Source organism: Amphiura filiformis, chromosome 19 (assembly GCF_039555335.1).
Source record: "Amphiura filiformis chromosome 19, Afil_fr2py, whole genome shotgun sequence".
In the NCBI taxonomy this organism is placed as follows: domain Eukaryota; kingdom Metazoa; phylum Echinodermata; class Ophiuroidea; order Amphilepidida; family Amphiuridae; genus Amphiura; species Amphiura filiformis.
In genome coordinates, this window is record NC_092646.1 from 10,340,360 (window position 1) to 10,354,781 (window position 14,422).

The 14,422-nt window shown below is 35.2% G+C and overlaps 1 protein-coding gene across 1 annotated transcript in view; it reads right to left on the reverse strand.

The window, feature by feature from the left end:
* LOC140140374 (probable ATP-dependent RNA helicase DDX60) overlaps positions 1-14,422 on the reverse strand; it is a 105,856-nt gene that overhangs the window by 48,379 nt on the left and 43,055 nt on the right. Inside the window, exons 11-13 of the mRNA XM_072162135.1 lie at positions 14,111-14,291; positions 13,428-13,598; positions 5,120-5,225 (exon numbers count right to left, since the gene is read on the reverse strand). Coding sequence (XP_072018236.1) covers positions 5,120-5,225; positions 13,428-13,598; positions 14,111-14,291 — 458 coding nt within the window. The remainder of the gene's footprint in view (positions 1-5,119; positions 5,226-13,427; positions 13,599-14,110; positions 14,292-14,422) is intronic.

The window sequence follows — 14,422 nt, forward strand, 5'->3', positions numbered from 1 at the left end:
ATATCAAATAATTTTCATTTTTGAAAATCACAATATAATACAAATTTTATGACAAATTATAAAAATTTGATATTTTTCGAATTTTGATATATAACAGTCCTCGAAGTAAATTATATAAATCTAATGATATATTCTTAAAGTGTATGTAGCAGGGAGGAAAAGCCGACGGTCAATTGAAAATTTTGACCTTTCATATTGAAGATATGGATTTTTTCCCAAAAAGACCTAATTTTTTTTGGTGTTTTGGGAAAAAAAATCCATATCTTCAATACAAAAGGTCAAAATTTTCAATTGATCGTCGGCTTTTCATCCCACCTACATACACTTTAAGTATAAACTAGACTTAGCTGTGGTCTAAGACCACGAACACAGCCGTGTTGTTACCCTTAATGACCTTTGACCCCAAAATATATGAAAACCCCATAGACATTGGCTAATGTCAATGTATGTGTGCACGTGGCATCACTTTGCCATGTTATTTGTGGCAGAAGGGGCATTTTGAAGGTTTTTCGTCTCAGACCGGAAGTGACCCCTTAATGACATTTGACCCCAAATAAAAAAATACCACATATGAATTGGGTAACCACAATTCATGTGTGATCATACCGTTACTGTCCTATGTTTTTCTTAGCAAAAAAAAAAATTTGAAGATTTTTCGTTTTATACCGGAAGTGACCCCTTAATGACCTTTGACCCCAAATCTGTGTACACCCCATAGACACTGGGTAATAACAATGCATGTGTGCAAGTGGCGTCACTGTCCTACAGAATCTGTGGAAGAAGATGCATTTTAAAGGTATTTCGTTTTATACCGGAAGTGACCTCTTAATGAGATTTGACCCCAAATAAAAAATACCACATATACATTGGGTGACTGCAGATCATGTGTGAACATACCGTTACTGTCCCTTGTTTTACTTAGATAATAAAATTTTTTGAAGGTATTTCGTTTTATACCGGAAGTGACCCCTTAATGACCTTTGACCCCAAATCTGTGTACACCCCATAGACACTGGGTAATAACAATGCATGTGTGCAAGTGGCGTCTCTGTCCCACATAATTTGTGGAAGAAGATGCATTTTAAAGGTATTTCTGTTTATACCGGAAGTGACCCCTTAATGAGCTTTGACCCCAAATAAAAAAAAATACCACATATACATTGGGTGACTGCAGATCATATGTGAACATACCGTTACTGTGCTATGTTTTACTTAGCTAATAAAAATTTTTGAAGGTTTTTCGTTTTGTGTAATCATCAGATTTATAAAGTTTACTTCAAGTACTGTTAAATATCAAAAATATCAATTTTTTATGATTTGCCATAAAATGTGTATTAAATTGCGAATTTCAAAAAATCAAAATTATTTGATATCAGAATGACATTCTTCGTATTCAGAATGCAATTCGATACGTCTGATGTGCTCTAATGTCCCAAAATAAATACTGTCCAAACGTTCATACCCCAGCCCTTAAGGACATGAATCGATTTTGTTTATAGCACCTATACAATTACAATAGTGGCCCTTTTGTAATGTCGAATGCAAATATTTCGATGGTCTATATATTTTCACAGTGAAATCAGCTTAGGCTATTTCGTAGTCTCAAGTCAATGCTTTCAAACTAAATCAATGCTTTCAAATGTAGACTGCTTTGTTCGACTTCTCTGCTCGTGAATATTGCACTGCAAAAAATTTAAACATTTCTTTTGTATACTTAGATCAGGTAACTCGAAAATCCTGTAATTTTATTCGTCACACCACTTAATAAGAAACTGAAACCAAAACCGAAACTACCTGTCACAAATGTTTAGTTTTAAACAAAAGGTAGAAACAATGAGTTCGATATCTTGTGATTCAAGTGGTTAGGCAGGACAATAGAAAACCACGTGACCAAAACCAAAACCAAAACTAAAACTCAATATTTGAAATGGGGCACTGTAACTCAGAATACAATTTGCCGAGTTTACGGCTCATTCGTAGTGTCCAGTCACATATGTGACCATCCTCCACAACTGAGCCCGGGTGTCGCCAGTGCCACTATTGAGATAAGCAGCATCAAACTTAACAATAAACTAGACTTAGCTGTGGTCTAAGACCACGAACACAGCCGTGTTGTGACCCCTTATTGACCTTTGACCCCAAAATATATGAAAGTCCCATAGACATTGGCTAGTGTCAATGTACATTTGCATGTGGCATCACTATGCCATATTACTTGTGGCAGAAGGGGCATTTTGAAGGTTTTTCATCTCAGACCGGAAGTGTCCCCTTGATGACCTTTGACCCAAAATAAAAAAATACCACATATACACTGGGTAACCACAATTCATATATGAACATACCGTTACTGTCCTTTGTTTTTCTTAGCTAATACAATTTTTTTGAAGGTATTTCGTTTTATACCGGAAGTGACCCTTAATGACCTTTGACCCCAAATCTGTGTACATCCCATATACACTGGGTAACACCAATGCATGTGTGCAAGTGGTATCACTGTCCTACGTAATTTGTGGAAGAAGATGCATTTTATAAGTATTTCGTTTTATACCGGAAGTGACCCCTTAATGACCTTTGACCCCAAATTAAAAAATACCACATATACACTGGGCAACCACAATTTATTTGTGCATATACCGTTACTGTCCTACGTTTTTCTTAGCTAATAAATTTTTTTGTAGATATTCCGTTTTATACCGGAAGTGACCCCTTAATGACCTTTGACCCCAAATCTGTGTACACCCTATAGACACTAGGTAATTACAATACATGTGTGCAAGTGGCGTCACTGTCCTACGTAATTTGTGGGAGAAGATGCATTTTAAAGGTTATTTCGTTTTATACCGGAAGTGACCCCTTAATGACCTTTGACCCATAAAAAAAAATATCACATATACACTAGGTAACTGCAAATCAGATGTGAACAGTATGTTACTGCTCTATATTTTGTTTAGCTAATAAAAAATTTTGAAGGTATTTCGTTTTATACCGGAAGTGACCCCTTAATGACCTTTGACCCCAAATCTGTGTACACCATATAGACACTGGATGACAACAATGCATGTGTGCTAGTGGTGTCACTGTCCTACGTAAGTTGTGGGAGAAGATGCATTTTTAATTGAAATCACGTTTTTGACCCCTATGACCCCTGCGTGACCTTTGACCCCACAAGTTTCATGTGACATGTAGGGGCATGGTCAATGATCATTGTGACCAAGTTAGGTCAAAATAGATGTAAGTGTGTGAGTGCTAGAGCAAATGTAATGGTTGACAGAAGAAGAAAGAAGAAAGAAAGAACCTGTAAGAAAAAAGACACAGCCGTGACTAACGTCACGGCTGTGTAACAATAGGAAACAAAGGATTTATTGACTGTTTTATTGATTTTTCACTACTTAAATGTCAAGTATATGTACTATAGACATGATATGTATACATCATTTTAAAGCTAATTTCAAGCAGAATATTTTGGTTGAATATCTCCAAAATGATGATTGGCGACTTCAGGGCTCAGTTGTGCTGAGGGGTCACATATAGTAATATAGTAAATAAAAGACTACAAACACAAGTTTCTCTCTCAGAAGGAAATTATAAATATGTAAACACCTACTACTTTTTGAACTAGAATTACATGGTTCATAATTAAGGTGGCCCGGCACAAAGGTGTGTAGATAACAAAGATTTGTAAATACAAATAATATGAATTGAAGTCATTAATATTCATAAATGTGCAAATAGCATGACACAAACCAGCCTGCAAAAAGCCTGCTTTATAGGCTCGAGACCCACACAAACACTCCTTTAGGATATGTGAAAAACATAGTTCCACTTTCTCAAGTGGTGTGCTTACACAATGTGTTACATAATCTATTACCTTTTCATGATTATAACGTCCTCCTTGAACAAGACCATGTTGACGTGGAGAAGGACAAACATGTATGTATTGACAAACAATGCAAAGAAACAGAGGTACATAGGCAATGACACAATTACTGGCAAGTACATCATACTGCAGTTACTGTCTGTATTCCTATACACAATACACAGTGCTCTCACCATTGACGCGTAACCTCTACAAAATCAATAGTGTATGTTAGAAGTATAGGCAATTGCCTAGTTAACGCTATGTTATAGGTAATATGACATTGCCTAGTTAACGTCACTGTGTGAAAAATAACCGGCCAATATTTAAAGTACTCTCTGAAATTCTAGTAAATAGAGTTTTGTAACATGTCCTAAATTTTTAGCTAATTTAGGTGTTTGGAAATATTTGCACCTTGATGTTTTAGGAAGGATATGTAAACGACAGATAACACCAAAAAATATGAAGAAATTATTTCCAAACCGTGTTACGGTCCACAGCCATTATGTTTCTCATTTTCAAGAATGTGGTTAACAATATGCACACTATTGTCTCATTTCGTGAACAGTATTGTTACTTTGCGTTTGCTTTATAATCGTTCACCCAACTGAAACTATAATACCAGCTCATTGCACAGGTTAAACAGAAACATGTGTAGTGTGGATTTAACCAGAGAAGATCTGATGTAACATAGTTGAGCTGTTTTCAATGAGTGTTATCTTGGTTTAATATCTTTTAATGGGGTTTAAGTCCTGCAAAGGTCATGGTGAATTCTACTGTAGACATGACTGCATCATGTTAGGATAGAAAACAAATTTGGTTTGTATTTTGCTTCTTTCAGAGCTGATTTTTGGCCTGTGACGTAAAATTTAAAACTTATTCGGAAGGCCAAAAAAAATTGTTTAGTTGTCCTCCAAATTTGAAAAGACATGGAGGACAACTGATTTTGTTCAACCAACTTATTTCGTCCTTGACCTTTACAAAAAGGTACCACAGCCATGTATGATTTAGAGGTTGTGCATATGACGTATCATACTGTAAATATGGCGGACTACTCAAATGCATTCAACAAAAGCATGCTTGCAATCTACCGCGACAGTTCGTCTCACACACATAACAAATGCACTACCATCAAATAGGTTGATGACAACATTTGATTGAATGGACTGCACTGCGGCATGATTACGGTGAAGGACACCGGTTCAAATCCTTTGTTGGGAGCCAATCGATAAAAGCATGCAGGGCCTCTTTACAAGTACTTGCCTATCTGATGCCAACTCTTTCACAAGATCCCCTGCATAGTCTGTGCAAAGCTGAGAGGTCACTGGTACGAGTCCCTTGTCAATGTTATCAGAGTCTGGCTCGCTTGCTGAAATCAAATAATAATTGTATTACAAATGAAACGGACTTGGAAGTTCTTATCAATGCAAAATATTCATTGAATATAATAATCATGATAATAGTTATAATAGTCCACAAGGTAACTGACCATCACTCAACATAAAAGTTGGTTTAGTCCTAAAGAAATCAGAGCTTGTCCTGACCTGAGACAAATATTTGTCTCAGGTCCTGACAATTTTTTGAAAGTTTCATACTTCTTCAATGCCAAAGCTAATGAAACCCACAAACATTTTGAATAATCAGAGTTGCCATTAAAAGCCTTTCAGTCAACATAGTGGAAATATGATTACTTTAATTATTAACATTCAGTGATAAAAAAAGAGGGGAAAAATTTGGTGTTTGTCATCGGCCGGTAGTGGGCCAGGGGACTTGAGCCTCTCAAAAATCATTTTCATATAAACAAAATATGCAATGTCTTTCTTCCTTTTTGGCTGTTTCAGTCCAAATGTAATCTAATTTTGGTTGACAGTATAATTAAACAATTCATCAAGTGGCCATGGGCAGCGCCATTAGACATGTTACAAGACTACCAAGTTTTTTGATAATATTCATCAAGCTTACTCAAAACTTACCTAGCTAATTTATTATACATTAGGGGTCTCTGCCTTTTTAATATGTTATAAAAAACTCAATTTGAAAAATATTTACTAATGGAAATAAAAATACATCAACGGAAAGTCTTGTTATGCTCTCACAAACTTAGAAAAAAAATCTGAAAAATCCAAAATTTTGCTCTAAAAATTGGCCAAGGTTACTGCTGTCTCACCAGTAGGGATGGCACTCATCAGTCAATCATTTTTTGTTGGTCCATTCACAAGTTCAAGTTGTGCCCTCAACCTCCGAAAAACCTGGCTAAGCCACTGGTCTCAGCACTTCTCTTAAATGGTTCACATTGAAATGACTGATGGCAATTTGGTGCAGGTATGAGCATGTCAAAATGATTCACATTAAATGACAAACGGGCAATTTGTTGGATGTTTCAGCATGTCAAAATGATTCACATTCAATGACAAAAAGAGACAATTTGGCTCAGGGATGAGCATGTCAAAATGATTCACATTCAATGACAAAAAGAGACAATTTGGCTCAAGGATGAGCATGTCAAAATGATTCACATTCAATGACAAAAAGAGACAATTTGGCTCAAGGATGAGCATGTCAAAATGATTCACATTCAATGACAAAAAGAGACAATTTGGCTCAGGGATGAGCATGTCAAAATGATTCACATTCAATGACAAAAAGAGACAATTTGGCTCAGGGATGAGCATGTCAAAATGATTCACATTCAATGACAAAAGAGACAATTTAGCTCAAGGATGAGCATGTCAAAATGATTCACATTCAATGACAAAAAGAGACAATTTGGCTCAGGGATGAGCATGTCAAAATGATTCACATTCACTGACAAAAAGAGACAATTTGGCTCAGGGATGAGCATGTCAAAATGATTCACATTCAATGACAAAAAGAGACAATTTGGCTCAGGGATGAGCATGTCAAAATGATTCACATTCAATGACAAAAAGGCAATTTGGCTCAGGGATGAGCATGTCAAAATGATTCACATTCAATGACAAAAAGAGACAATTTGGCTCAGGGATGAGCATGTCAAAATGATTCACATTCAATGACAAAAAGAGACAATTTGGCTCAAGGATGAGCATGTCAAAATGATTCACATTCAATGACAAAAAGAGACAATTTGGCTCAAGGATGAGCATGTCAAAATGATTCACATTCAATGACAAAAACCCAGCAAACACAAAACGTTTTCGACATCATTCGCAAAAGGTTATAATATGTTGTCAGAAAACGTTTAAATGTCGGGTTATATAAAGGGTATATTAAGGGTATAAAACATTTTCATAACATTGAAAAACATATTTTGATAATCTACTCCCAACAAACACAAAATGTTTTACAGAAAACGTTTAAATGTCGGGTTATATAAAGGGTATAAAAACGTTTTAATAACATTCCAAAAACATTTTTGACAACCTGATACAAAACATTCTAAACAGAATGTTATTTTTGGGTTGAAAAAATATTTTGGGAAAAATGTTTGCCCAAAATATTTGCAATAACGTTTTAAATACGTTTTTATGACCTTTATATAACCCGACATTTAAATGTTATTAAAACGTTTTGAAGAAAACATTTTAAGAACATTTCTGTGTTTGCTGGGGGCAAATATTTTAACATGTTATTTAAGTGTTGACAAAATATTTGGCAAAAAATGTTTGCAAAAATAGTTTACAATAACATTTTTGAAAACATTTTTGAAATATTGTTGTATTGTGTTTTCATACAAAACGTTTTAAAACGTTTTTATGACCTTTATATAACCCGACATTTTAATGTTATTAAAACGTTTTTACCTAAACCAAAAGCCAAAATATAACTTATTTAAAACGTTTTAAAAACGTTTTTGTGTTTGCTGGGAAGAGACAATTTGGCTCAAGGATGAGCATGTCAAAATGATTCACATTCAATGACAAAAAGAGACAATTTGGCTCAGGGATGAGCATGTCAAAATGATTCACATTCAATGACAAAAGAGACAATTTGGCTCAAGGATGAGCATGTCAAAATGATTCACATTCAATGACAAAAAGAGACAATTTGGCTCAGGGATGAGCATGTCAAAATGATTCACATTCAATGACAAAAAGACAATTTGGCTCAAGGATGAGCATGTCAAAATGATTCACATTCAATGACAAAAAGAGACAATTTGGCTCAAGGATGAGCATGTCAAAATGATTCACATTCAATGACAAAAAGAGACAATTTGGCTCAAGGATGAGCATGTCAAAATGATTCACATTCACTGACAAAAAGAGACAATTTGGCTCAGGGATGAGCATGTCAAAATGATTCACATTCAATGACAAAAAAAGACAATTTGGCTCAGGGATGAGCATGTCCAAATGATTCACATTCAATGACAAAAAGAGACAATTTGGCTCAAGGATGAGCATGTCGAAACGATTCACTTTGAGAGAGAAAGAGCGACGAGTAGGGACAGAGAGGAGAATTCGAAGGTCGCCGACTCACTAAAAAAAAAAGAGACAATTTGGCTCAGGGATGAGCATGTCAAAATGATTCACATTCAATGACAAAAAGACAATTTGGCTCAGGGATGAGCATGTCCAAATGATTCACATTCAATGACAAAAAGAGGCAATTTGGCTCAAGGATGAGCATGTCGAAATGATTCACATTCAATGACAAAAAGAGACAATTTGGCTCAGGGATGAGCATGTCAAAATGATTCACATTCAATGACAAAAAGAGACAATTTGGCTCAGGGATGAGCATGTCAAAATGATTCACATTCAATGACAAAAAGAGACAATTTGGCTCAAGGATGAGCATGTCGAAATGATTCACATTCAATGACAAAAAGAGACAATTTGGCTCAGGGATGAGCATGTCAAAATGATTCACATTCAATGACAAAAGAGACAATTTGGCTCAGGGATGAGCATGTCAAAATGATTCACATTCAATGACAAAAAGAGACAATTTGGCTCAAGGATGAGCATGTCAAAATGATTCACATTCAATGACAAAAAGACAATTTGGCTCAGGGATGAGCATGTCAAAATGATTCACATTCAATGACAAAAAGAGACAATTTGGCTCAGGGATGAGCATGTCAAAATGATTCACATTCAATGACAAAAAGAGACAATTTGGCTCAAGGATGAGCATGTCAAAATGATTCACATTCAATGACAAAAAGAGACAATTTGGCTCAAAGATGAGCATGTCAAAATGATTCACATTCAATAACAAAAAGAGACAATTTGGCTCAAGGATGAGCATGTCAAAATGATTCACATTCACTGACAAAAAGAGACAATTTGGCTCAGGGATGAGCATGTCAAAATGATTCACATTCAATGACAAAAGAGACAATTTGGCTCAAGGATGAGCATGTCAAAATGATTCACATTCAATGACAAAAGAGACAATTTGGCTCAAGGATGAGCATGTCAAAATGATTCACATTCAATGACAAAAAGAGACAATTTGGCTCAGGGATGAGCATGTCAAAATGATTCACATTCAATGACAAAAGAGACAATTTGGCTCAGGGATGAGCATGTCAAAATGATTCACATTCAATGACAAAAAGAGACAATTTAGCTCAAGGATGAGCATGTCAAAATGATTCACATTCAATGACAAAAAGAGACAATTTGGCTCAGGGATGAGCATGTCAAAATGATTCACATTCACTGACAAAAAGAGACAATTTGGCTCAGGGATGAGCATGTCAAAATGATTCACATTCAATGACAAAAAGAGACAATTTGGCTCAGGGATGAGCATGTCAAAATGATTCACATTCAATGACAAAAGAGGCAATTTGGCTCAGGGATGAGCATGTCAAAATGATTCACATTCAATGACAAAAGAGACAATTTGGCTCAAGGATGAGCATGTCAAAATGATTCACATTCAATGACAAAAGAGACAATTTGGCTCAAGGATGAGCATGTCAAAATGATTCACATTCAATGACAAAAAGAGACAATTTGGCTCAAGGATGAGCATGTCAAAATGATTCACATTCAATGACAAAAAGAGAAAATTTGGCTGAAGGATGAGCATGTCAAAATGATTCACATTCAATGACAAAAACCCAGCAAACACAAAACGTTTTCGACATCATTCGCAAAAGGTTATAATATGTTGTCAGAAAACGTTTAAATGTCGGGTTATATAAAGGGTATATTAAGGGTATAAAACATTTTCATAACATTGAAAAACATATTTTGATAATCTACTCCCAACAAACACAAAATGTTTTACAGAAAACGTTTAAATGTCAGGTTATATAAAGGGTATAAAAACGTTTTAATAACATTCCAAAAACATTTTTGAAAACTTGATACAAAACATTCTAAACAGAATGTTATTTTGGGTTTGAACAAATATTTTGGGAAAAATGTTTGCCCAAAATATTTGCAATAACGTTTTAAATACGTTTTTATGACCTTTATATAACCCGACATTTAAATGTTATTAAAACGTTTTGAAGAAAACATTTTAAGAACATTTCTGTGTTTGCTGGGGGAAAATATTTTAACATAATGTTATTTAAGTGTTGACAAAATATTTGGCAACAAATGTTTGCAAAAATAGTTTACAATAACATTTTTGAAAACATTTTTGAAATATTGTTGTATTGTGTTTTCATACAAAACGTTTTAAAACGTTTTTATGACCTTTATATAACCCGACATTTTAATGTTATTAAAACGTTTTTACCTAAACCAAAAGCCAAAATATAACTTATTTAAAACGTTTTAAAAACGTTTTTGTGTTTGCTGGGAAGAGACAATTTGGCTCAAGGATGAGCATGTCAAAATGATTCACATTCAATGACAAAAAGAGACAATTTGGCTCAGGGATGAGCATGTCAAAATGATTCACATTCAATGACAAAAAGAGACAATTTGGCTCAAGGATGAGCATGTCAAAATGATTCACATTCAATGACAAAAAGAGACAATTTGGCTCAAGGATGAGCATGTCAAAATGATTCACATTCAATGACAAAAAGACAATTTGGCTCAAGGATGAGCATGTCAAAATGATTCACATTCAATGACAAAAAGAGACAATTTGGCTCAAGGATGAGCATGTCAAAATGATTCACATTCAATGACAAAAAGAGACAATTTGGCTCAAGGATGAGCATGTCAAAATGATTCACATTCACTGACAAAAAGAGACAATTTGGCTCAGGGATGAGCATGTCAAAATGATTCACATTCAATGACAAAAAGACAATTTGGCTCAGGGATGAGCATGTCCAAATGATTCACATTCAATGACAAAAGAGACAATTTAGCTCAAGGATGAGCATGTCGAAATGATTCACATTCAATGACAAAAAGAGACAATTTGGCTCAGGGATGAGCATGTCAAAATGATTCACATTCAATGACAAAAAGAGACAATTTGGCTCAGGGATGAGCATGTCAAAATGATTCACATTCAATGACAAAAAGACAATTTGGCTCAGGGATGAGCATGTCCAAATGATTCACATTCAATGACAAAAAGAGACAATTTGGCTCAAGGATGAGCATGTCGAAATGATTCACATTCAATGACAAAAAGAGACAATTTGGCTCAGGGATGAGCATGTCAAAATGATTCACATTCAATGACAAAAAGAGACAATTTGGCTCAGGGATGAGCATGTCAAAATGATTCACATTCAATGACAAAAAGAGACAATTTGGCTCAAGGATGAGCATGTCAAAATGATTCACATTCAATGACAAAAAAGAGACAATTTGGCTCAGGGATGAGCATGTCAAAATGATTCACATTCAATGACAAAAAGAGACAATTTGGCTCAGGGATGAGCATGTCAAAATGATTCACATTCAATGACAAAAAGAGACAATTTGGCCCAAGGATGAGCATGTCAAAATGATTCACATTCAATGACAAAAAGAGACAATTTGGCTCAGGGATGAGCATGTCAAAATGATTCACATTCAATGACAAAAAGAGGCAATTTGGCTCAGGGATGAGCATGTCAAAATGATTCACATTCAATGACAAAAAGAGACAATTTGGCTGAAGGATGAGCATGTCAAAATGATTCACATTCAATGACAAAAAGAGACAATTTGGCTCAAGGATGAGCATGTCAAAATGAATCACATTCAATGCCAAAAAGAGACAATTTGGCTCAAGGATGAGCATGTCAAAATGATTCACATTCAATGACAAAAAGAGACAATTTGGCTCAAGGATGAGCATGTCAAAATGATTCACATTCAATGACAAAAAGAGACAATTTGGCTCAAGGATGAGCATGTCAAAATGATTCACATTCAATGACAAAAAGAGACAATTTGGCTCAAGGATGAGCATGTCAAAATGATTCACATTCAAAAACAAACAAAAAAACAACAATTCGGTGGAAGTATGAGCACGTCAAAATGATTCACATTCAATGACAAAGGGGCAATTTGGTGCAAGGATGAGCATGTCAAAATGGTTCTAATTCAAGGACAAAAAGGCGCAATTTGGTGTAGTTCTCAGTATGTCAAAATGGTTCACATTGAATGACAGTAAGATGTTTCTTGCACTTTCTGTCAAACAATTTTTACATGGGCTTAGGGTCCTTTCAGTAACTTGCCACCAAGCTCATCCTTAATATTAGACCTACCATTACGTACATGGTATATTACATGCAGTTCCATAAAATGGGGTAACTCTGGAATGTGGATGTAAATTTGGCAGTTCAATTTTTACAAGTTCAACCTTATCATGTCTATAAAAGGTTTATAGGCTATATATAAATATATCAGAAACTGATTTTCTTTCAATCAAAATTCTTTCTTTGCAAACAAAACCAATGTCTGATAGATAGATTTATATCAAGTTGAACTTCTTTAAAGTAACCTGCCAAAGTTATCCCGGAATGCCAAAGTACTCAATTTTACTGCAGTATACACTAAGCCATAAGGTCATATCTTAAAGTCCTGTGCATCAAAATGGAACCAAAATTACACACAGGATTACTTCAATACTCTACTCTAAACACATGTCAGTAACCAAGCAGTAGTGCAAATGACACAACAGCAAAATACACTGACAATTGAACAGCTTCCTGGACAACATTTATAGCCCAATAATTGGCACCCAGCACAAGAAATCTGCAAGAATGCGTATAAGATTCTTACACAGATGACAATTTCCAAAGAGTAAGTGGAATAGTGTGGAACAGGACTGATTTCTGCTTTTCACACACTTTCTTCAAGAAACAGGTCTTGTTCTAGACTATTCCAATTACTCACAGATTTCTTGTGCTGGGTGCCATTTATTGGGCTGTGAATGTTGTCCAGGAAGCTCTTCAATGTCAGTGCATTTGCTGTTGTGCCAGTTGCACAACTGCTTGGTTACTGTCGTGTGTTTAGAGTATTGTAGTAATCCTGTGTGTCATTTTGGTTCATTTTGATGCACAGGATATTAAGATATGACCTTGTGAATAATTGTAAGTTTCTTTTTTGGCTTAGTGTATTATAATAGGCCTACAACTTGCTGAGTCAGCGCTTACCTGTCCTAATTTATCATGGTAGATTTAATAAGCAAACAAACAAACAAAAGCACCAAAAACCCAGCTTACCTAACTCCTCATCTGTATTCTGGAATATATGAATAGGTGCCGTTAAAAACTCTTTGTCTTCGCTTGGATTCTTGCAACTACCATCATCTCCATTCAGATTTGGAGCTGCCAAAGCACAGGTCACTTGCCACAAATATTTGAATTTGGAGAGAATTTGGGCTGGATATGAGGCTTTAATAAAATAAGAAAACAACACAACAACATGAAGGATAAATTAGTAAGCTGTAAAAATTAGTTTTCTGCTTTACACTAGAGAGAATGGGGATTATCCTAGTTCAATTGTTAATTTAACCTCTTTTCAATAAGTACTTTCAAGGATTTGAAAGTCCACTAAGTCCCACAGTCAAATCCCATGAAATCAAGAATTTGAATTTTTTATGGAAATGTCATCTTTAGAAGCCCGTAACTCAAAAACATGTCTGACTACTTGTTCTAGGTTTTGTTGGAGAATGTCACATATACGCCTTAACAGTTCCTATCTTTTTCTTTATGTAGTAGTTAATCATGTGAGGATTTTGTCACACTTGGTGGTCTTGTTATGGTGGCACCCATTATATGCCATATGCATATTTATAAATAAAATGCATATTTTACACCTATGCTTACTGTTTATGAACCAGAATTGAAAGATTTTTGTATATGAATGAAGGGTTGAATGTCACACCTTATGGGTCAGGTCCTACCTTTGATGTCATTCTCTGTGTATTTTTGTAAGAGATACAGTGTGACATGTAGTAGTCTTCCATCTATCAGATCTACCAGGCTCTTTGTGTCCTCGATGGCTTCAATAGTTGTTGTTAGCTTGCTCCCTATAGCATGTATAGTGTCATATGATGCTACTAACTTAGCCAGTGCATAGTTAATCTATATAGGAATAAATTACAGGAAAATTGCAAAGCAACTTTATGCTAGTTTTAGGCTAGTTTTCTTGACCATGCAACTACTTGGAGCTGTGCACGCTGTGACAGGATGCTAGGTCATATCATTTGCAAGCT